Source organism: Mobula birostris, chromosome 1 (genome assembly GCF_030028105.1).
Source record: "Mobula birostris isolate sMobBir1 chromosome 1, sMobBir1.hap1, whole genome shotgun sequence".
In the NCBI taxonomy this organism is placed as follows: Eukaryota; Metazoa; Chordata; class Chondrichthyes; order Myliobatiformes; family Myliobatidae; genus Mobula; species Mobula birostris.
Genome location: NC_092370.1, coordinates 109,495,113 through 109,517,892, shown reverse-complemented (window position 1 = coordinate 109,517,892; position 22,780 = coordinate 109,495,113). Strand labels below are relative to the sequence as shown.

Below are 22,780 nucleotides of genomic sequence, written 5' to 3'. Positions count from 1 at the left end.
GTGTACAGCACTGGTCTCCATGCAGAAGGAACCATGTAAATACATTATAAACATTTCAGGCTACGTCAACCACAGCAATACCAGGAATGAGGAAGGTAGGTTTGTACAGGGAAGGCTTGTATCTGCTGGAGAGAGAAAGGATCTAATTGAAACAAGACTCATAAGTATCTTAACAGGATATAAGTGAAGAAAATACTTTCTCTAGTGGAAGAGCTAGTGTCACTGTTTAAAAATGAGGGAAGGGGGTCACAAACAAGGCAAACATTCCTCTCTCCATCAGTCATCTATGGAAATCTCTTAATTAAAAGACAGAAAAAGCATTTTTTGAATTTTTTTTTAAGGGATGGTTGGAAAGATTCTTGTTAAAGGGGATGAAAGATCACTGGGGTAGGTAAAATGAGGAACAGAGATTACAATCAAATCAGCCATGATCTTATGAAAGACACAGCAGACTCAAGGGACCATATGCCCTGTGTCTGTTCAAATTCCTATGCTCATAGTTCTAGTAGAAAGGATATTCTGTTCAGTGAATACAGCAAAGTTCCAGTTTTACAAAAGTGAAATGTTTCCACTATCAGATTAATTATTCACTTTTAGCTTGTTACATTACCTCCTTAACCAATGCTTAAAATGTCCATTGTGCAAAGCTGACAACCAAAACCAAGTATCCCAATGATGTCCCAATGGAATGCAGAGATCTACTTTCCTATTCATCCTTAGAATTCACCAATTCTAATTTTCTAAAATATTTATTTCACCTTCTGTAAAACTACTAGAGCATATTCTTTCAAAAGATTTCAAAATATAAAACTATTCAATGAAAATAAATGAGTACTACTTTTTCTCCAAAAGACACAAGATCCAGAGAAAAGTAAGAAGGGCTAAAATTACAGATGGATAACAGGCGCACACCAAGAAATCAAGTTACCCACAGTTTTTGAATTCAATATTAAGCAATTTCACACCTCCCCAGGTTCTTACCACCCCCCCCCTTCCCCAGATACTTCTTCCTCCCTGGGGGAAAGGCTGAACATTTCCAATTTTTCTTTCAGATTTCAACATTTGCAGTTACTTATCTGCAGTTATTTATTTTCTCATGAAATACAAGTTCATATCAGAAGAGTGCCAATTTTAATTCATCTTGCAAATGGATCCAAGCACAAAAAAGTTCTTACTTTAAACAAGAGTATCACTGGGACTTACAGTACATGGACTCTTTGAGCATTGTACTGAATTACATTGGATCAAACATACTATATCAGTATATAGTATATATACACACAAGATAAGGAAAACTGAGGGGGAAACTTTCTACTTCCGCTGCTACACTACACAAAATGAGTAAGCAGCACAGTAATTTTTTTGATTACTTACTTTCCTCCAATTACATCCATAGTAAATCGCAATGCTTCTTGTACAGTCTCTGGCTGCCCCTAAAGAAAGGGGAAAAGTTCTTGGTCAATTTTTTGTATTGGAGACTAGTATCAAATTAAATGCAGGTGAAACAATTGACACCTTCCCTATCCACCAACACAGAGCACATTTTCAAATCTATTTTTATACGTCTTTCCCTTGAATTCTCATTTATTGAAATCACACAGCATTAAGATGATTTTACACCTGCTAGTGCTTTTATCCTCTCCTGCTTTAAATTACAGTAATGTAAACAGTACAAGTGCAAAAAAAAAGTAGAGCATTTACCTTATGCACCTAAGCTACTATTTTACTCAACACACATCTCCTTTTACTGACTATATCCCTTGATTCATAAAAGCAAAAAAGAGAAAATAGGAGAAGGCCACTCAAGTCTCTGCCATCGTTCAGAATCAGGTTTATTATCATGTCACATGTGAAATGTGTTGTGGCAGCAGTACAGTGCAAGAAAACAATTATTACAAGTAACAAAAATAAATCAGGTGAAACAAGGCTAATCAACCTCAATATCGTATTCTTCCTCTTTCTCAAACTCTGATGTCATTTAAGGAGATAAATTTCTAGATGTAAGCTTACTCAATGGCTTGGTAGTGAATTCCATGGTTCACCAACATCTCAATGAAACCTTTTCTCATCTTATAATTATTCTTCATTGTCTATTACTCCTTCCAAGTTTTCAATTTGAAGGCAACTCTCAAAGAAAACTACTTTGACAAGATCTTAAATGGACCTCATGTTCAGTACCAGAATTTCCACTGAATAATTTCCCCATCAGTAAACAAATTTTAAAACACCAGCAGCACTGAGCTTTTGAGAGAATTTTTAACAAATTTTAAGATTGATGGATTCTAATATTACTTCTTGCTTAAAACTCTGTTAGATTCACTTGAAGCCTTAACTCAAGAAATAGAAGGAATTGAGGAGAATTACAGAACCCTTATAAAAGGAAAATATTAGCTAGAATACACAATGTGCTTTAGACAATGACTTTAGTCCAACCAAATCACACTGATCTTAGTGCATATGTACAATATCAAGCTTCACCAACCAAAAGAAACATTCAGTAAAGTTAGAAACTGAAAGTGAGAGCAAAATTTAAGGTTTAAATAAATGCAGGAAACTCAGAATTACAGTAAATGTTCTATGTTCACAGATCTGCCCGCATCCTCCTGGCAATGAGGTTATGAAACCTACACTCACAACACGCTGGAGGAACTCAGCAGGCCGGGCAGCATCTGTGGAAAAGATCGGTTGACGTTTCGGGCCGGAACCCTTTGTCAGGACTGAGGAGGGAAGGGGCAGAGGCCCTATAAAGAAGGTGGGGGGAGGGTGGGAAGGAGAAGGCTGGTAAGTTCCAGGTGAAAAACCAGTAAGGGGTGGGGGAGGGGAAGCAGGGAGGTGAAGAAAGAATAGGGGAAAACACAATGGGTAGTAGAAGGTTATAAAACCTGTAGTGAGGAGGACGTTGACAAGTGAGCACTTCATTAGGTTGAAGTGCTAATTTATTTCCTTTAAGAAATAAATTCAAAATAGCTTAATATGATACAATCACATCATTTTGTACTGCTTACCAGGCATTCTTTATATAAACAAGCTGGAGCTTACCTTTGCATACTTCATTGCTTCATTCAACTTATCTAATGAACTTTGAAAGTAAGCAAGCTGCAACAACAGAACAAGAGTCATTTGTAAATATTCTACAATGTAGTTAAGCAGATGTGAAAATTTTAATATAAAGTCATATTCATTTTACAAATCGAGGGAAAAATTAATATGTTCTGCTCACCCTTTCTCCATATTTCTGTTGTTCCTCTGACTGTTTGCCCATGTGAAGCTATAATAAAGTACAAAAAGTTTTCAGATTGGTAGTTAGCAAGAATCACAAAGTAGTCCAGTGACTAGAAAAAGGAAATAACAATGATACTGTGTCCATTACATTTATGGAACAAGTTGCTGTCCCAGCTGAAGTAGCAATAGTAGAAAACATTCAAAATAAATATCCCATACCTATGCTACATTGGAAAAGCACAATTGGCAATAGCTTCCCTTTCAAGTGACTAACAATTTGCAACAGTGATCTTAAATATTAAAAGGGTACAAAAAAGTCAGTTTGAAAGTCTCCTAAACTTTTAGATAGATATTTTTCCCCACCTGTAAGCTTAATTAAGTAACTATTACAATTTTGGTTTAAAACTGACCTTGAAACAATAGGCACTTTGAGTAATCTAATGAAATGGCAACAATTACTGCAGGGAACTTCAAATAATTGATAAACTCTGCAGAAAAGATTACATCATTTGCAAAATCAGGTCATGGCATGAATGTTCAGAAGTACTGAACAGAACGTAAAGTTCCTCTTTTTCCTTTAATTAGAAGGGAGTCCTTGAAACACCTTTGGATACTTACACTGCCTTACAAAGTCATACAATGAAGGTCATATTGGTGCCAGCTCTCTACCAGAGAAACTCATTTTGTTTCCTATTGAAAATCACAATTACGCTTGTCTCCACCATATCTGTAATTAAAACGTTCCAGTTTTGATCAGACATTACACAAAAATATTTTTTCTTTCACTTTATACCCAAGACCTCTAGACCTCCAACAAACTGAATATCCTCCCATTATCTGCTCTGTCCAGACTCATCACCTTGTGTCCTTCAGGAATCTCCCCTCAGCTTTCTCTCCTCTAAAGTAAAAGAAACTGTCTGTAAGCTAAATCTTGTGACTGCAGCCCTAGATCCCAGGAACCAGTCTCATAAATCTTTCTGGGCCTTCCTCAACGCCTGCTCATCCTTCCTATAACGAGGCTACAATATCTTCCATCCAGACCAAACCAGTGTTTTATTAAAAATTAGAAGCATCCAACAATTAATGTTGGAAATCATTATTGTTAATAGTTAATTGTAATAACATTTCTTACAGTAAGCTATCTTGTACTTGAAGTTCTTACAGAAAGCAATTAATTGAAAGCTAATTGGACAGAGACATTGACTAAGTGCAACTGATCCTGCTTCCACTGGCACCCTGTTAGTATCTAACTGAATCAACCCTGTGACAGTGCCAAATTAGGGCTGAACTATGCCGGTTAAAGAAGCTTTGAACTTTTGTCGAACAAGGCCTGGAGTGTTATTGTTCGAAATTTAGTTATTTCTATAAAACTTAAAGCTTTCTCGAGACTGATGTACTTTTGTGCTTTGACAAGCGGTATTTTCAGGAAAAAAAAAAGTTGGAGAAAGGGTAATTTCACTTTCTTCAAAGGATGTGGATAACGGACAAAACTAGCATTTACTAGCTATCCTTATTACTCTAGAAAAGGTGAAAGCCAGCTACTGTGACATTGGAATAGTCACTAGCAGTTGCCATGAGCCTGGAATCACAAGGGCTAGAAATGGAAAGGGAAGCAGATTTCCTTCCTTAAAGTTAGTTACAGATGGAAATGGACTGTTAGGGCAACCTGTTAGTTTTGCAGTTGGCATTATTAATGCTAGCTTTCTCCAAACTAAGTATTCCTCTTTGTTGATTAAGTGAATTTATATTTCTCAGCTATGTGGTTCCATATACATAGTTCCTCAACATTAGTTAAGGTCTCTGGATCAATGGTCTAGTTACCCACCAATATACCATCAGCCTGTGGGAAATACTTTTGCAGATACGTAGATTGAAAAGCTGTACTTCATCTTTCCCCATACAATGCTACTTACATGTGCAACTGCTGCATAGTAATAAATCTTCATCTGTACCAGCTTCTTCCAGTCTTTCTGAAATTTTCCTATAAGTGAAGCTGTCTCAGAATTTTCCAGTGCACGACAAGCTTCCTTATAATAATCAACCACCTGCCAACAATTCAAACTATAAATATCGACCATATTTCTGACACACCATATTTAAAACCAGTGAAATTTCACATTCACAACAATCCAATAACTATAAATTGTCACTCAGAATCCATCAGCCAGTTTGTGGGTGTGTGGATACATTGTCTAAACTTGGGTAAGTTTAGACAATATATCCACTTCCCATATAATCAGTTATAATATGAAGCATCAGTTAATAATGTTAAACATGACAGCAGAACTTCTGATGAACCTTGGGGATGGAGAGAGAGTCACGAGTGCAGTTACTTCAAAATTGTTTGAATAGAACGACTGGAGGTTATAAATACCCAAAGTATTAAACTCATTTAGAAAGCCACAGTGTGCATAATGTCACTTAAACAAGGGCAGTATCCAAGGTAAAAGAAAACAAGTAGGTTCTTTTGATAGAGGGCATGTGCCTGAAATAAAGCATAAAATAAATTCACAAGCCTAAAATCAGTCTTTTTGATCTCCACCTACAAAGAATGAGATTATGAGAAAACCTTACACTATTTTTTTTAATAAATTGATCAATTTAAATAGGTCCTATTAAAATCAGTTCTGAGATAAAGATCCAAAGTGATTAAAGGGAATGGGGATTTTCAGCTGGGATAGAAAAGGGAAAAGCACACACTGATTAAGTGTTTTCAGAAATGGATTTAATGGTGCAAATAGGACTTTAAAGTGTACATGGTATATACCTACTTGAGCACTGATTCTTGCTACAAGAAAACTTTTTCTGTTGTCCAACATGGATTTTTCCAAAAGACACTCTTGAGCTTGTCCCTAATCGTAATGATAGCAAAATGTAAGATTAATGAAAAATAACTTGACATTAACTTAATAAAAAAAACCTAGGAGTCATTTATAAAAGTCTTTTAAATAGAGACATGAAAACATACTTATTTTGTAGTTTGTCGACTGGTAGTACAGATGCTATGATTTCTCGTAACAAAAAGCTACATCTTCTAAGAATGTACCATATCAAAGGACATAGCTTCTTATTATACAAACTATAATCTACTTTATTGCAGAAATAATACCTGCAAAAAAGTCCATCACTTTTTTGCCTTACCTCCTCAACCATTCTCTGCTCAAAAGAATGTCAGTATCAATACCATATGATTTTTCTATGCATCGCCCTATTTCAAACTGCCTCCAAAATCCCTCATTTGGGTCCAGCACATCAAAATTGTTACTAACAATGTTTTCTTCCACCCTGGGTACAGCAAAGTCACTGGAGTAGATCCTGGGATGGCAGGGTTGCCATTTGAGAGATTATACAAAAAGTTGCAACTTCTCTTTTAAAAAAAAAAGGGGGATGGCATGGTAGATGCACGTCGCTATACAATACCCCTGGCTAAGGAGTCAAGGGTCCTTTAAAGATAAGGGAAAGATAAGTTTAAAGATAAGGGAAAGTCACTTAGTTGTGGTTCAAGATGGTCAATAACAGTTTTATTGCATTTAATAGGTGTTTTTTCAAAGTATTATTTAGGTTTACATGGAGTGGATAGGTAAAAAGCTTGGCATGTAGTTGGCGGGTTAAAGACTATTCCTATACTGTACAAATCTTGTAATTAACCAAATCCAAAGTGATTCTTTTTGCTCTTACACCAAAGTATCTTGGCAAAATAAACTTAAATATTCATCTCCATCCTCCTAAATTAAAATTTCAATGACTGGCTTGCAAGACCACTGTGAACACGCATTTCGCTACAAGAACGACTTAAAGCCATCTCTCAGACAGTGGCGGTGCTGAGGTGGTGCTTGATGGTGCTATAGCACCAGCAGAAATTACCATAGCACCAGCAGGAAATTAACTGAAATTTGACATACAAATTGCAGCTGCTTTCTCTGTATAGTTTTGAATACAGCTTGTTTCTCCAGTTGATCTAGTGAAACAGCACCCCCAATTACCATAGAACTCACACAGCAATAAAGTTATAAACTCTGTGCTGGTCTAAGGTCAGATCCACTCTACACTTCTGTTTATTCATTCATTGTCAATGTCTTGCCGTTGCTGTCCTCAGATCAGTTGAGCTTATCTAAAAATCACTGACCTTATAAGGTGGTGATGTCACTCACGCCAGAGATTGATAGTATACGTACATCATGCAGGATCCAGGTGCAGATCCATGGTGTCAGGAGACTAAGGGAACGAACACACACACACTCACAGTGCTTTTACAATCTAGTGTGGGCCTGGCATGTGCATTATTTTGACCGGCATGAAAAATGGATCGATTTTTAGTGAGAAAACGACCTCATCCAGAGGAATCAGTGGTGTCTCACCCTGAGCCTGTCTTAATTGAAAGTGACATGCAGAAAGAAGTAAGTGGGGATGAGGATGACAGCAGTTCATCAAAAGAGTGTGAGGGTGAAGTAAAGGAACAAGAAATGGAGCAGGATTCAGAAGAGAACGTGGATGAAGCTACCCTTAGTGCTAGTGGGAATACTGTTAGCAATGTTAGCCAGCAGCCTGAGGAAGGACCTCGTCGGCCAGCATTGAAAAAGTACCCTTCACAACGGTTTGGCAATCAGCAAAGGAGTTTTATTCGTGCCTGGTTTGACCTGTACTCCTGACTGGAATATTCAATCACAAAAGATACTACGCTCTGCTTCGCATGCAGGCATTTCCTGTGTGGAGGACATGGGTTCCATTCTGAGTCTACCTTTACTGTCACCGGTTACCGCAACTGGCGGAAATCTACAACAGCTTTCAAAACCCACCATGTAAGTGTAGCTCGTAAGTTTGCTATGGAGACATGGGCCAAGTTCAGTTTGAGAAAACAAGACAGTTCAAGATTGGGAAATATGCTTGATAAAGGACATGCAAAGATTGTCCAAGAAAATCATGAGTATATGACAGCAGTGGTTGAGTCTCTACGCTATACTGCGTGCCAAGGTGTTGCCCAGCGAGGACACCGGGAGGATGATGGATCTGGCAATAGGAGAAACTGTGTTGAGTTGCTCAGTGCAATTGGGCAGTTTGATAAGACTGTAGCTAAATAATAGAGGACAATCCTGGAAATGCAAAAAAACACCCATCACAATATCCAAAATGAAATTATGGGTATTATGGCAACTATGGTCAGACGTCAAATAAGTGCAGAAATCGAGGAGGCTGGACATTTTGCCATCATGGTGGATGAAAGTAAAGACTTGAGTAAAAAGGAGCAAATATAAGTGGTGGTGCGGTATTTGAACAACGAAACAGTGCTTGAAGAATTCTTGCACTTCACTCCAGCAGAAGGGTTGGACACAGAGTCACTTCTTAAAAGCATTGAACAGACACCCGCCCAGTGTGTTATTGATTAGAACGCATGCATAGGTCGGTGTTATGATGGGGCAGCAGTGATGTCTGGGTACAGTAACGGAGTACAAGAGAGGTTCAGGAAAGAGGTCCCACAGGCATTATATATACACTGCCATGCTCACAGACTTAACCTTGTTTTAGTGGATGTTGTGAGCAATGTACCACAAGCAGGTGAGTTTTTTGAAACTGTGCAGCTGCTTTACTTCTTTTCAGACTCTGTTGCCCACAACCTTTTCATGAAGAAAGAGAGAGAACTGGAATCAACTCCACAGCCCGAGGAGTTGAAGAAATTGTCAAGACACACGCTGGGCATGGCAGTATACAGCTCTGTGGACTATAAGGAAATCACTCCCTGCCATTCTAGCTATACTACAGGATATTATGGGTCAACCAAATGCACGGAGGAAATCGGAGGCCAGAGCTGTAAATGGACTGATTGACGAGCAGTTTGCTTTACTTCTCACTCTGTTTGAGGATTTACTCTGAGTCACCAAGTTCATGTCAGACCAGCTACAATCTCCCAGTTTGGAGCTTTCATCCGCCATGGATTTGGCTCAGCCTGTTATCGATGCACTCTCAGCAAAACGGGGAGAGGAATCATGGAGTGAAATTCAGGTAAGAGCTATGGACCTGTGCGTCAAGGCCGGTATACAGAGCAGACTACATGAAAGGAGACAGGCCCAGCCATCCCACCACCTACATGGTTTTGTTGTTGAGGCCCAAACCGAACACACGCCTGTCACATCCTCTGATGACCTTCGTAAGTACTGTTTCTATCCAGTTATAGACAGACTTCTAACTGAAATGAAAAGACGGTTCTCAATTGAGACTGGGGGTGTTCTGACTGGAGTCTCAGCATTGAGTCCCAAACACAAGCTCTTCCTAGACAAGAATTGTCTTTGGCCAGTGGCCCAATGCTATGGAGTGACTGAAGTGAACCTGACTGCAGAGCTACCTCAGGTTCGGCAACTGCTGGAAACAAAACAAAAGCAAGGACAGACAGTGAATGACACAGTGGAATTTCTAGCTCTAATGAGACCCTACCGCGATGCATTTATAGATTTATACAAACTAATCTGCATATCACTGACTCTGCCTGAGACATCTGCCTCATACAACAGAGTTTCTCTTGCCTCAGACGCCTCAAAAACTACCTAAGGAGTAGCAGCAGCGATGCTCGGAACAGCAACTTGGCCCTGTTGGCCATAAACAGCCGGAGGACCAAGGCACTTGATATCCAGAAAATCATTGATGCTTTCGCCACCAATCACAACAACAGATGGACTGTGCTTCTCTGAAAACATCAATGGTGCGTGCAGTTGATTTTTTAAAAAATTTGGGCCTAGACTAATGCTGATTATAATTATTATTTTGTGGTGGATACCCCATAGTCCTTTTGTTTCCTGCAAATCCTAAAATATAACATTTACTGCTATTAAGCCTACTGGTTTTGCTTAGACTTCCAAGCGGTGATTCTGTTGATTTTTGTTTTAAATTCAGTAGCCGAATTACTTGAGGTATTGCATAGTCAGAGTACGATTTGTCCAACTCCTGGTAAAGCCTTGCATCTGTTGTTTGCCTTATTTGACTTAAATAATGGTGTATCTTTTGGCACTGTCTGTCTATGTAATGGAAATAGCAGTGAACATTGTGGGTTAGTGTTGTGTTTTTCAGTTGAAAAGCACGCATTTGACGCTGACTGCGAGATTGGTGCGTGATTCACGTTGCGCGCTGTGGGTCGGATGCTCTGTTGGTTTGTTTGTTTATGCTCTGTCTAGCCCGGGTTGTCTCCGATGCTGTTGACACTGTCACAGTTCACTTCTGTATTAGATCTACCAATTGCTGTTGTTTGTGAATCAACAGAGGCATTTATCCTAGGCACATAATGCTTGAAATTGACTTTTGAACACCACGTGTCTGGCCTTGCCATACATATTACCATACAGTACATTCCTCAGCACCATCATTGAATAATTCAGCCCCACCGTAGCACCAACAAGAAAACAATCTCTGGCTCCGCCAGTGCTTTCAGATTAGCCATTCCAATTACTACTTTACAGTCTACTGTACCACCTTCAACTTTATGCTCCTATTAAAATTTCCTTCAGCAATGACCTAGCATCACGAGAACAAATTACTTCTCCATTGTTATTTCACAGACTACCACATTAAAACACCATATGTAATATTCCTCTACATTTTTAACAAATCTACATTTTCTAAAGATAGTTACATATTAAAAATGCAATGTCAACCTTTTTTTGAATTTTCATGTTAAAAGAGCAATCACTGCTGGGATGACATTTATCAAACAGTCCCAAACTCAACACAGTTATAAAGCATGCCATTTCAGCCTCAATACAAAATACTGAATACATATGTAGGGAGGAGCTGGGTGTGTGTGAAGGAATGGGAAGAGAGTAGCACTATCAGAAATTTTCTCTATATGAATATTGTCTGACTTGCTGACTATTTCCAATATTTGGATCTTTCAGATTTCTTTCATCAAATCTTATTTTTCAAACCTACTCCTAATGTTACAGCTGTTGGGTTATGAAAATTCACCCTTACAGAATTCACAAATCACCATCCAAAAAAAAAAACTAAGACAGAATAATATTCACTCTTACAGAATTGATGCAATTTATTTTTTCAGTTTGCATTTCTTGATGTACGCATGGATGATGTATTACTGAAAATCAAAATACAGTCTGTTTTATAAGAACACAACTTCCCTATTATTATTAAAGGAGAACTACTATCAGAAAGTTATCAAAATATTTACTTTATAATGACAATTTAAATTGCTCCCCTCAAATTCATCTTAGTTCTAATGGCATTGATTGTCATGCAGGACTCTAATACCAGTTCTAAATGAACTTCCTCTATGAATCAATCCGAGTAGGAAGATTTAGCAGGTTGCTACCAGGACAATGATAAGTGAGCTCAGATGATAATCACACAATGCATTTTCAAATAAAGATTAGTAATTAGGAGAAATAATAGTCTGACTTTCACCTCTGACAGGATAGTGAGGACATCTGAGGTAAGCTACATCAATTCTGTCCAGGTAACACTCCTAAACATCTTGATGACATCACTGTTAAACACAACTTACCAGCTGACCAGCTGCAAGGTGGTAGAAGACAAGTTTGCCGAACTTTTGAACCCCATACAAAGACTTGTTCTTACCAGCATGAGATTGATGTTAAGGTTGAGAATCTGGTGGCTCATGTCTACACTGAATGAGTGACTGAAGTGATCTCGCAAGTAGGTAAAAGCTCCCGCTGAGCACTGGAAGTGCGTACAGGAAACTTTCATGCCCTGCAAGGGGTCAATGGAAACTCAATTATTGTATGCATTAAGTGAGAATCTTTATGTTTAGCTTATTTTGCAATTATTTGCTTGTATTGCCTACCTCCTCGGTAACTCTGTTATCCACAGCTCCAAGCATCGAGTGAAGGGCTCCTAGAAGAAAAAACAATGCACAACTAGTTCAATGTCTTCGTCATTCATAACCTAGCCCCTTCTGTAATTAACACAATTGAACCTTAAATGAAAATCCTGAGAAGCCGCAAAATGACTCATGTTGGGATCTGAAAATTGATCCAAATGATCAAGTTAACTCTTCTTCCCAATGCAGCTTCAAATATAGTTAAGGAAACTAGCCTAAATTACGTTTTCATTTTGCTGAGCCCAAGTTTTAACTAAGAAATTATTTGCATTACATTAATGTAATATGGTCCAGCAGGGTTGAATAAGGCAACTTAAGGCATTTGGTTCTGAGCTAACAACCACCATTTATAGTAACATCTCGGTAGAGCAATGATAAATTATGCAATTGACTAAAATATAAATAGCTGAAATAGGAATTAAATAAATTGAAATTTCAAAATTTTTAAGTAAATGGGCCTGAGACAACTACAGCACTGCTAAAATCCATGACAGTTTCATAACTTTCTCATGAATATATCCACACTATTGATAGACATTCGTGAATACCTTCTGAAGTAGCTTTTCAACCACTTAATCCATCAAACCACATCACCCTATTATGAGGAACAAGGGTAGGAATATACACTGCAGATAAATACAGGGGGAAAAACAAACATTGAATCATGAATTTCAAAGATTACTGCCAGTGTACAAATTGAACAATGGTTACTTACCCAAATTATAAAGAATGCAGGCCTGCTCATAGCAAATCTCATCAACCGTTACTGCCTTGCCAGAAAAGATTTCAGTCCTGTCATTTTAAACAAGCAGATTAGGTTGTCAGTACCTATGCATATTCCTATATAATTATTTTTTTTAAGTTTGAAGATTCAATGATTAGGGAAGTAGTAGGCTATAAAAGTTATATTAGGATAGTGCATTATCTCAATGTCAAGTTCACGTGACTGAACATTTGCAAAAGGCAATGCGAAAGGAGAGGGTGACCACGCCATGGTACCACATTGGAACCAACAATTAAGGTAGGAAAAAGGATGAAGTCCTCTGCAAAAAAATTCAAAAGCCAGACCTCAAATTTGGCAATCTCTGATGACCCTATGTTACTCTCTGATCTGGGTATCAACAGACCCAGACGCCAAAGCAGTATAAACAGTGATAGATACCGGAAATGGATGGCAACATTCAGGGACCCAACCCTGACAGTAGTTCGATAATGTGGTGCTGGACTTCATGAAGGATGACAAGTAGATGATGAGTGTTTTCTATTGTTCAATTCGTATTTTTTAGGCTATAAGAGCTATGAAATGGCTATGCAACTCTATCAGATGGAGAGCATTTAATGCCACAAGGATACTTCCAATGACCAAAACAATCATATTTGAAGGAAGTGTCCCCAAATATGGCCTCTCTGGATTACAAAGCTGGAGTAGCAACTGAATTCACAACACATATAGGACAGTGAGAAGTTTGTTATTAGCATCACACATCAAAGTTGCTGGTGAATGCAGCAGGCCAGGCAGCACCTCTTCCTAGAGATGCTGCCTGGCCTGCTGCGTTCACCAGCAACTTTGATGTGTGTTGCTTGAAACTCCAGCATCTGCAGAATTCCTGTTGTTTTTGTTATTAGCATGTTGTTATTAGGTTGTTAAGAGTACAAGGCAGATAGGAAACTGCCAAGCTGACTAGAAAGACCAGTAAATGAGCACAAAGCTACTGGTATATTGCAGGTAGTGCAAGAGTCCTAAGAACACAGACCGCTCACTAACAGATTTTCTATTCTGAATATTGGTGGAGTCTGTGAACCCTTAGGAGAGTATAGCTAGAGTCCAGAGTGTGGCAGTATGAGTGCAAAACACACGATGACAGAAGAGTCAATAGTTAAGGAGATCGAGAGAAATTGTGTAGCCATAGAAGGAATTTTTTTTTTAGGGAATAAATGTCATACTTCCATGTTTGTCTTTGATACACCACCAGGATGGATTTTAAGTAGATAGTAGAATGTAAACGGGCTTTAACAGGTAAAAACAAAATGAGAAAGTGGGGAAGAACATGGCAAATAGAATACAATGTGATCAAAATGTGAAGTCATTCACTTGGTGCCGAAAACAGAAAAGCAGAGGATATAATGAAGACCCCCTGAGCATCAGTGGGCAGGTGACAACCCATACATCCAATATAAAAAAAAATGAAATCTCATCAGATGCAAAATTCTGTTCTAACCATGTAACTGGAACAGCTGCTTCCTCTCCTGACCCCATAGGAATGCGACTCTGCAGATAATGAAGCTGTCCAAAGTACTTCCTCAGTGTACTGCATCCTTCAAAGTCTCTTGTAACATTCACAGCACTCTGTAATGCATAATAAAATATTTGTGCACAACAAATAAATTTGAACAGACATATAACTATACTTTCAGGCCCCATTTCTCTTATCTCAAGTGTCTCCGCAAAACATCAAGTCTCGCAGCATACAAATTATCAAACTGCAAGTAACTGAGTACATCACAAACAGCAAAATTGGATGACAATTCCTGATTCAAGTTCTTCTATCCTCTCAAATGAAAGTCACTTATATAATCTCATTTCATTTTGCATTTTTTCCCCTTGGTGTTGACTGTACCTTAACATCTCAGAATTTTTGATCTTAATCAAAAAAGGATCTTCAAATTATTTTTTATTTAAATTAACTATAAAATGGAAGTTGCTTAAAAATTACAAATGCTATACAGATGGAAGCCGATAATGAACTTTACATCAAAAGTCTTCCTAAATGATACACCATAAACATTAGCAAACAAGAAAAATCACCAGGATACCTACAGTACAGCATCATGGTATCTTCTGTCAAACGCATTTAAAAATGTGGGGAGCTTACTAGGCCAAGACAAATCCTAAGAAATATGGTTAAGTCATAGTCATACTTTATTGATCCCAGGGTTGTATCTGGTATAGCACTGCCATCTGATTTTGCCGGTTAAGTGTTTCTAGATATATTTTAATATATCTGAAATGGCAGTTCAGTGCCAGAATGATGATAATGTCATAGTTAATCAACAGGATGGACATCAGTGTGGGGATTGTATTTACGTTTATGTAACTCACTAAACTCTGCCCGCTGTGGTATTCCTAGATGGAGTGAGCATCCTTCTACAAAAGATTAACTTTTAAAATGCTATTTGGGGACCATATAAAAATCAGACTAGCTCAAGTAACTGCTGATACTATCACAACAAACTAAAGAGATAGCAGAGGCGAAATGTTACATTAAAATATTATATACTACTAAGAAAACGTGTGGTGGCAGTAATGATGGTCTTAGCTATTAAAGAATGTTTAGACAAAAATATGTCATGTTATTATACTTCGCAATAGCTGATATTTATGACATTATATAAAAACTCAGCTCTGCTAAGCTTCAAGTTACTTTGGTTTGATCTGAACAGCAGTTGTAATCTCATGCACAAGAATGGATTAGAAATACTTACCGCACAGGTACTGAAAAACAACCACAGGTAGTTACATTGATTACACCATTAAAAAAGATGAAGGGTAATTGGGCAGAAAGAGCAATAGATTTGATTAAAATATAGGATTACAAATATTCTTAGTTTGCTGTAAGAATAAACACTGTCTCTGTTTATGTTAAAATGTATTAATTTCTAAATCAATCACTATTTTCAAATGCAATTAAAGATAGTTGGCATGACATCAATGCCCATGTAAGCAAAGTGCCCACTTCAAAGAATATAATGATGTAATAATAACTCGTGTCCTGCTAATCTACAAAATCCTTTTATACACAGCACTGTATTCTGTAACAAAACAGCTAAATAACGGCACAGACTTATTTTGAAATCATGACTCAAGATTTCCAGAATGGTCAGTTAAGTTCTTAAGGAGTCCTTCTGAGTCAGGAATGATTTTCAAATGACTGACTCATGATAAGCTATCCTGTGCCTTCTTCGCTTTCAGCAAGTGGGCCCTGGGATATTTTGTCCCATACATGGCTTTGATAGCCTTGAAGAATCCGGGATTGTCATGATTACCTGGAAGTCACTGGACTCTTTTCACCCACAGTCTGTCCTTCAGTTCACTTTTTTGCTGTACCTCAGCCTTCAACTGTCTATTTAAAAGTTCCTTAATTCTCTGGACATAGAGTTTTCACCAAGACTTTAACCATCATGAAATCTGTCCTCATGTTTTACTTCATAGGTGCTAATTATAGCAAATAATTATCCAGTTCATGTGGGGTTAAATGGTTTTCTCAAAGGCTCTGGGCAGCTTTAAAATTTTTCCTTTTTTTTTTTTTGAGAGGTCCAAGAAGCTCCACACAGAATTACTTGTGGTAGTACTTCTGCTACCACTTGCCAATAGACACAAATAGAACAAGCAGTGATTCGTCCATCAGTCATCAGTACTCGTTATGGTGTAGACTCTTGTTTTAACAATACTAAATTGAGGCTGTCATGTGAGATTATTGGAAAAACAAGATGTTGGCCTTAACAACTGTAGATTCTGACTTCATTTCTAAATTCTTGCTCACAACCCTTAAAAGCTAGGAAACTTGGTAATAGAGTCACTAGATGCACATGTACATACCCATCTCTTCCTCCCAATTAACAAAAAAAAAACAAGCTCAGTGACTTACCAAAAAATGCTAACCAAATTTTATTCCCTCACAGTCCTCTAATCTCCCCATAGATTCTTGCTACAAAGACTAATTTACAGCATCGAACTACACCACCAACCACACATCTTTCCGACATGATAGGAAATCAGAGCATGTGGAAACACACTAGGTTACTGGAAGAGCATACAAATTCACACACGCAGCACCGGGTCAGGACTGAAACCACCTCACTGGAACTGTGAGACAGCACTAAACTAGCTATGCAATGTGTTACTCACAAAATGTTAATACTATAGAAGGATGGGACAAGAAAAAAAATAGGGAGGAAAGGGTGTTGATATTTGCTAAGCAATGATGGTTGGAAACCTAGGCCTCTGTACCTCTCTTTTCAGCTAGATTCTTGACATCTTCACTGGGAAACCAGTCAGTGCATATCAGAAGTAACATCTTATCCTCGCTGATAATGAACACCAGCACACCTCAAGGATGCGTAGTCATTGCTCTACTCTATCAACACCCATAACTACGTGGCTAGGCACAGCAAAGATGCCACCTACGTATAAATTTACACACACACACAATTATACATATACATTTCTCATAGTAAATTATAGGGTTTTTGTGTATTGTACTGTAGTTGCCAGGCAACAAATTTCACGACATACATCCGTGATATTAAACTGGATTCTGGAAGCACAAGAAACTGGATTAGCTGTAACAATATTAGCTTAATGTAAAATAAGTTAATAATGTAGTTGAAAATGTGCTGCCCGTGACATTGTGTTAATTACTTTAAAAAGAAAGTATTTCAAAATGAAATTAGTCACACAGGGCGGACAGCAACAAAGTACTCAGAAATGTCTCTAATTGGAACAAGAGTTTGGTGCTAAATGTACCTACCTGTCTGAGCTGTTCAAGCTTCTTTAATTCCTCACTGTAGTTGGAAGGATTTTCTCCATAATGCTTCAAAATGTACTGGAAAAGAAAATAAATTCAGAACCTAATAATATTTTTTTTCGTTTTTAATAACTATCTCTTCATTACTGCAATAACTTTCACCTATTGTTGGATTACAAGTAGTTCCCGGGTTATGAAACTGTTCTGTTCCTGAGAACTGAAATTAACCAAATTTTTCATAAGTAGAAATGAACAAAAACAGAATGGGAGAGGATCACATCACCCTGTCACAGGACAGCATGGAGGAATGGGAAAAGCAGCTGCCAGTCAGCCTTACTGACACCATAACAAGTCAGTGACTCTGCTCAGTGCTCCCAACTCAGCGGGACTCAACCCAGCACCCAATTCTTGCAACTCAGGAGTTGGGGAGAGAGGGCACAGGGAAATGCCCCATTCCCACCTGACAGTGGATGCCTGCAGCCCTGTAAAAGCCAGAAAAACTATCCCCATCCTTCCTGCCCGTCTCCTAAATGTCAAGGGAAAAGCCCAACATGACCCTAATAAAGAGTGCCTACAACACCACAGAGACTCACAAATCCACCCCCATATTATGTATAAAGTAAATAAAAATGGACAACTACCAAAGTATCCAAAGGTTGTTTAAAATGAGAGAAAGTCAACATGATTTGAGAGGAACATGTATATTTCAAAAACAAAAGATAAGAACAAAATGTAAAAAGTTATTGTATTTCAGTCAGAGGGGCGAATCTATGGAACAGTTGTAGTGAGAATTTAAAAACATGCACCATAATTAACAAGTTTAAAAAATTATTTAAAAATAGTGAACAAATATAAGATACATGATTTAAAATGAATGGGAGTAATGTAAATAAGTGATACTTGGAACTGGATTTTGTGTTAAAAGATTATGAAATTTTTTGTTTTGATGTGATGACTGAAGCCAAATATGTTGTTGTATAAGTAAGAGGTGTAGGAGTAATAAGCTGTAGCTTCAGCCTACACCCTTTCCGTCTGTTTTAAAGAATATCTACTTTTTTTTTGTAATTTTGTCCTATGAAATCATCGTTGAAAATTATGCTTTTTGTTATGTTTGTATTGACCAAAATAAATTTCATTCATTCACATTAGACATCCATGAAACTGTGGGCTGGATCACTTATTCCCACTGCAAATATACTGCCTCAGCCTCAGCAGGATACAGCAGCTGTAGAGTCAGGGTCAAACCAAACTCCAAGTCACTATTTGCCCCACATTCACCTGTGAGGCTCTGCTATAATGTAAGGGAAGCTTAGCTAACTTCAAAAAGATACCTAAAAATTTATCAGAGATTTTTAAAGTTAAAAATTCCTAAGTCATCTTGCTCATATGTGTACTTGTAACCCAGGACAGCCTGCATATTTAAGTAGCATGCATTATAAATCATGCAGCTTACCCTTAAACACAATTGTAGTTATCAAAGATTGAACAGCCACTTTTCCAAAGTCTCATTAGTCCTAATTACACCTGACCGTTCATCAGCTCAGAGATTTAACATCTGCTAAGCATTAGGTAGGAACGCAAATATGAATAGTTACGGGTGTGAACTGTCTCACTTGGCCAAACTCAAAATCACTAAGCAAGAAATGAGTCACAAAGATATCTTCAAGCACCTTCTGCCAGATTATTATAATTTGTTCCAACTGTTAACATTGCCCTCCACTGCGACTTTAGCCGGCTGGTGGTGAAGTGACATCAGCAAAGGCCTTCGAGGTCAATGGTCACGAGTTTGAGTCCCTTGCACAGTTTCTATCGTGCTGGGTTAGGCATCAAGCTAGCGACTCAACCTCGTAAAAAGGTCAAATGCTACAGAAACAGCAAAAATGGTACCTGATGTGCCACAAGGCACGAAAAGGAACGGCTTCTTTGTTCTTGGTCATCTGAACACCAAGAACAAGATCATAGAAATTTGAAGATCTAGAAGGATATCTAAATTATGTTTGAGCTGATAGAATAAAGCTATGCATCCTAATACAGGCTGAGTACCCCTTATCCAAAAACCTATGAAACCCAATAATTTTCTTTTGAGCGCAGACACGTCACAAATGGAAAACTTCACAAGACATTGGAAAGGTTCTCAGTTGATGGTCAAGTCTGTGCATCACGGTTCTGAGAAGTGACCTCACAAATGTAACGAACAAGTAGTTAATCAAAAATAGAAAAATAACTTTGCATGAAGTGAAAAATTACGATCTCAATCGTGTGTTGAAAGAGTGGATTCAGTGTCTGAGTGAATTTATGCTATTTAACAGTATGCTGACCATAAAACAAGCGAAGATCTTCATGACAAACAAGAAATTGAAGGTAATTGTGAATATTCAGCAGGCCGATTGCAGAAATTTAAGAAAAAGGCATGGCATTAAATTGTTAAAGACTAAATTCTTTTTTCAAGATAAAGCATCTGCTGATCACGAAGCTACAGAGAAATTCATTGATGAGTTTGAAAAGATCATCGCTGCTGAAAAGTTAACACCAGAACAAGTCTATAATGCTACTTTTTACACCTTAAATAAAACCTAACAAAAAGTAAAATACAAATACAAGTGCTGCTTTTGTTACCCTATATACATTAAGACAAAAACTGCTTACTGGTAGCGTATACAGGTGTCCCCCGCTTTTCGAACGTTCGCTTTACGAAACCTCACTGTTACGAAAGACCTACATTAGTACCCTGTTTTCGCTTTCAGAATGTGTTTTCACTGTTACGAAAAAAAAGCAGAGCGCGATAAAAGGCAGCGCGTGCCCCGAGCAACCGCTCTCCCAGGATTCGGAACTGCATTCTCGCCGGCATTGCTTAACCACGTCTCTGTGAGCAGCCGTTTGCAAGACGAGTTCTATGGTATCAGAAGAGCCTAAAAGAGCTCCTAAGGGTGCTACACTTAGCGTAAAACTAGACATAATTAAGCGTTTTGATCATGGTGAACAAAGCAAGGGCAAAGTGAGTTTGGCTTGTGGAAGCTGACGAAGATGATGTTGAAGAGGTTTTGGCATCCCATGACCAAGATCTGATAGATGAAGAGCTGAAGCAATTGGAAGAAAAAAGGATAACAATCGAAACCGAATGTAATAGCGAACTGAACGTGAAGCAACTGCGTGAGATTTTCGCTGCAATGATAAAGTACGACTTTAATTTTGAAAAGGTACGTAGGTTTAGGGGATATTTGCAAGATGGTTTGAGTCCTTACAAAGAACTGTGTGATAGAAAAATGCGCGGGGCACAGCAGTCAAGCAAGCCTTCCATATCAGCCACAGCACAGCAGACGCGAACCTAGACCTTCGACATCGAGGCGGGCAGTCACAGGAGAAGATGAGCCACCTGCCCTAATGGAAACAGACGAGATGACACCCCAGTGTCCCACCACCCCAACCCCCAAGCCACGGACAGACACCGATTCGCAGAGAATGCAGCAGTAGCCAGGAGGCACACAGGACATCTTTAAGAAAAAAGCCAAAATAAATATGCTAATTAATTAGGTGCTGCCCGACACGTAATTGTTGGCCCAGATCAGAGACAACGCAATCGGAAATCGGCACTGATCTGGGCCAACAATTACGTGCCGGGCGGCACCCAATTAATTAGCATGTTTGTTTCGGCTTTTTCCTTAAAGATGTGCTGTGCGCCTCCCGGCTACCACTGCATGCTTCGTGGCAATATATCGCTCGGCGACCTGGAGGGTGGGGGCCACTGCACCACCCCAACCTGCGACAACCCAGTCTAACACACCATCATAAGTGTGCTCGGCGCTGAACCAATTCCGGTAAATGATACTACACTGTACATACATTATTTCTACTTTATATCAGCTGTGTATTTTTATGTGTTATTTGGTATGATTTGGCAGCTTCATAGCTTAAAGCTTACTGGAGAGCGCTTGTGCCGTGTTTTTGCCAACAGTGCTTGCATGAGATTTTCTGCCGACGGCGCTTGTGTGAGATTTTCGCTACGGAGAACAGTGCAGTAATGATTGTGGAAAAGTATTTCTACTTCATATAGGCTGTGTATTTACCATATCATTCCTGCTTTTACTATATGTTACTGTTTTAGGTTTTATGTGTTACTTGGCATGATTTGGTAGGTTATTTTTGGGTCTGCGAACACTCACAAAATTTTCCCATATAAGTAAATGGTAATTGCTTCTTCGCTTTACGACATTTCGGCTTACAAACCATTTCATAGGAACGCTCTACCTTCGGATGGCGGGGGAAACCTGTAGTTTCAGAGTTGGAAATGATGCCAGTCCCAAGCTATCTTATTATATATTCCATAATCCAAAACAATCCAAAATCTGAAACAGTTCCAGCCCCGAGTATTTTGGATAAGGGGTACTCAAAGTGTACCACCATGGTTATCCATTTATTCAGACATACAGCATGGAACAGGTCCTTTCCACCCTATGGAAATCAAAGACAGTTCTACAAATCCATTTCCACGTATCTACTGAATTGTTTCTATCTCTGCTACTCATTCTGACAATGAATCTATAATTCCTACAAACTTCAGGATTTAAAAAATCTCATTACCCCTCTAATTTTTCCAGTTGCTTTAAATCAATGTACTTTGGTCTTTATTATCTCTGCCGAAGAAAACCATGCTATTTTGTTTACTTTGTTTAAGGCCCCAATGCAAACAATCTTTCCTTTTTCCACTATTTCCAATTCTTATTGAACAATTTTAATGCAATCAAATTTCCTATCATGTTAATCAGAATCCTACGCAATAAGCTGCAATCAAACTGGTATTATTTACAGTTTTAGCAAATCCTCTCCGAGCTCTTTAGAGAGTAAAGGAAAACATCCCACCTATGTTTTAAATCAGATTATTAACCTGCCCCACAACCTTAAAGGATGTATGAACATATTATATTTTTCAATGCAGTCTGCAAACTTTCCGTCCCGTCGCCAACCAAACATAATTTTTAAATTATTTTCAGAACATTATCACACATTAAAGTCTGCATCATCAATACTTGCTACAAAGATCAAAGCTCAAAGTACCAAGTCAATAATCAGCTTGGTCTTGCTGACATTGAGTAAAGGTTGTTGTTAGGGCAGAATCCCTCCTATATGCTGATTCATCACCACCATCTTTGATTCAGCTCATGACAAGTGGTGTCTTCAGCAAACTTGACTATGGCATTGG

General features: G+C 38.3%; 1 protein-coding gene across 2 annotated transcripts in view; it reads right to left on the bottom strand.

The window, feature by feature from the left end:
- ptpn23a (protein tyrosine phosphatase, non-receptor type 23, a) overlaps positions 1 to 22,780 on the bottom strand; it is an 88,085-nt gene that overhangs the window by 42,004 nt on the left and 23,301 nt on the right. Inside the window, exons 2-11 of one of the 2 annotated variants that reach the window (XM_072259952.1) lie at positions 17,587 to 17,661; positions 14,278 to 14,405; positions 12,774 to 12,850; positions 12,023 to 12,072; positions 11,797 to 11,928; positions 5,994 to 6,074; positions 5,136 to 5,267; positions 3,221 to 3,268; positions 3,040 to 3,096; positions 1,375 to 1,433 (exon numbers count right to left, since the gene is read on the bottom strand). In XM_072259952.1, coding sequence (XP_072116053.1) covers positions 1,375 to 1,433; positions 3,040 to 3,096; positions 3,221 to 3,268; positions 5,136 to 5,267; positions 5,994 to 6,074; positions 11,797 to 11,928; positions 12,023 to 12,072; positions 12,774 to 12,850; positions 14,278 to 14,405; positions 17,587 to 17,661 — 839 coding nt within the window. Of the gene's footprint in view, positions 1 to 1,374; positions 1,434 to 3,039; positions 3,097 to 3,220; positions 3,269 to 3,840; positions 3,927 to 5,135; positions 5,268 to 5,993; positions 6,075 to 11,796; positions 11,929 to 12,022; positions 12,073 to 12,773; positions 12,851 to 14,277; positions 14,406 to 17,586; positions 17,662 to 22,780 lie in introns of those variants that run through there. The other variant, XM_072259958.1, reaches the window with a different exon arrangement.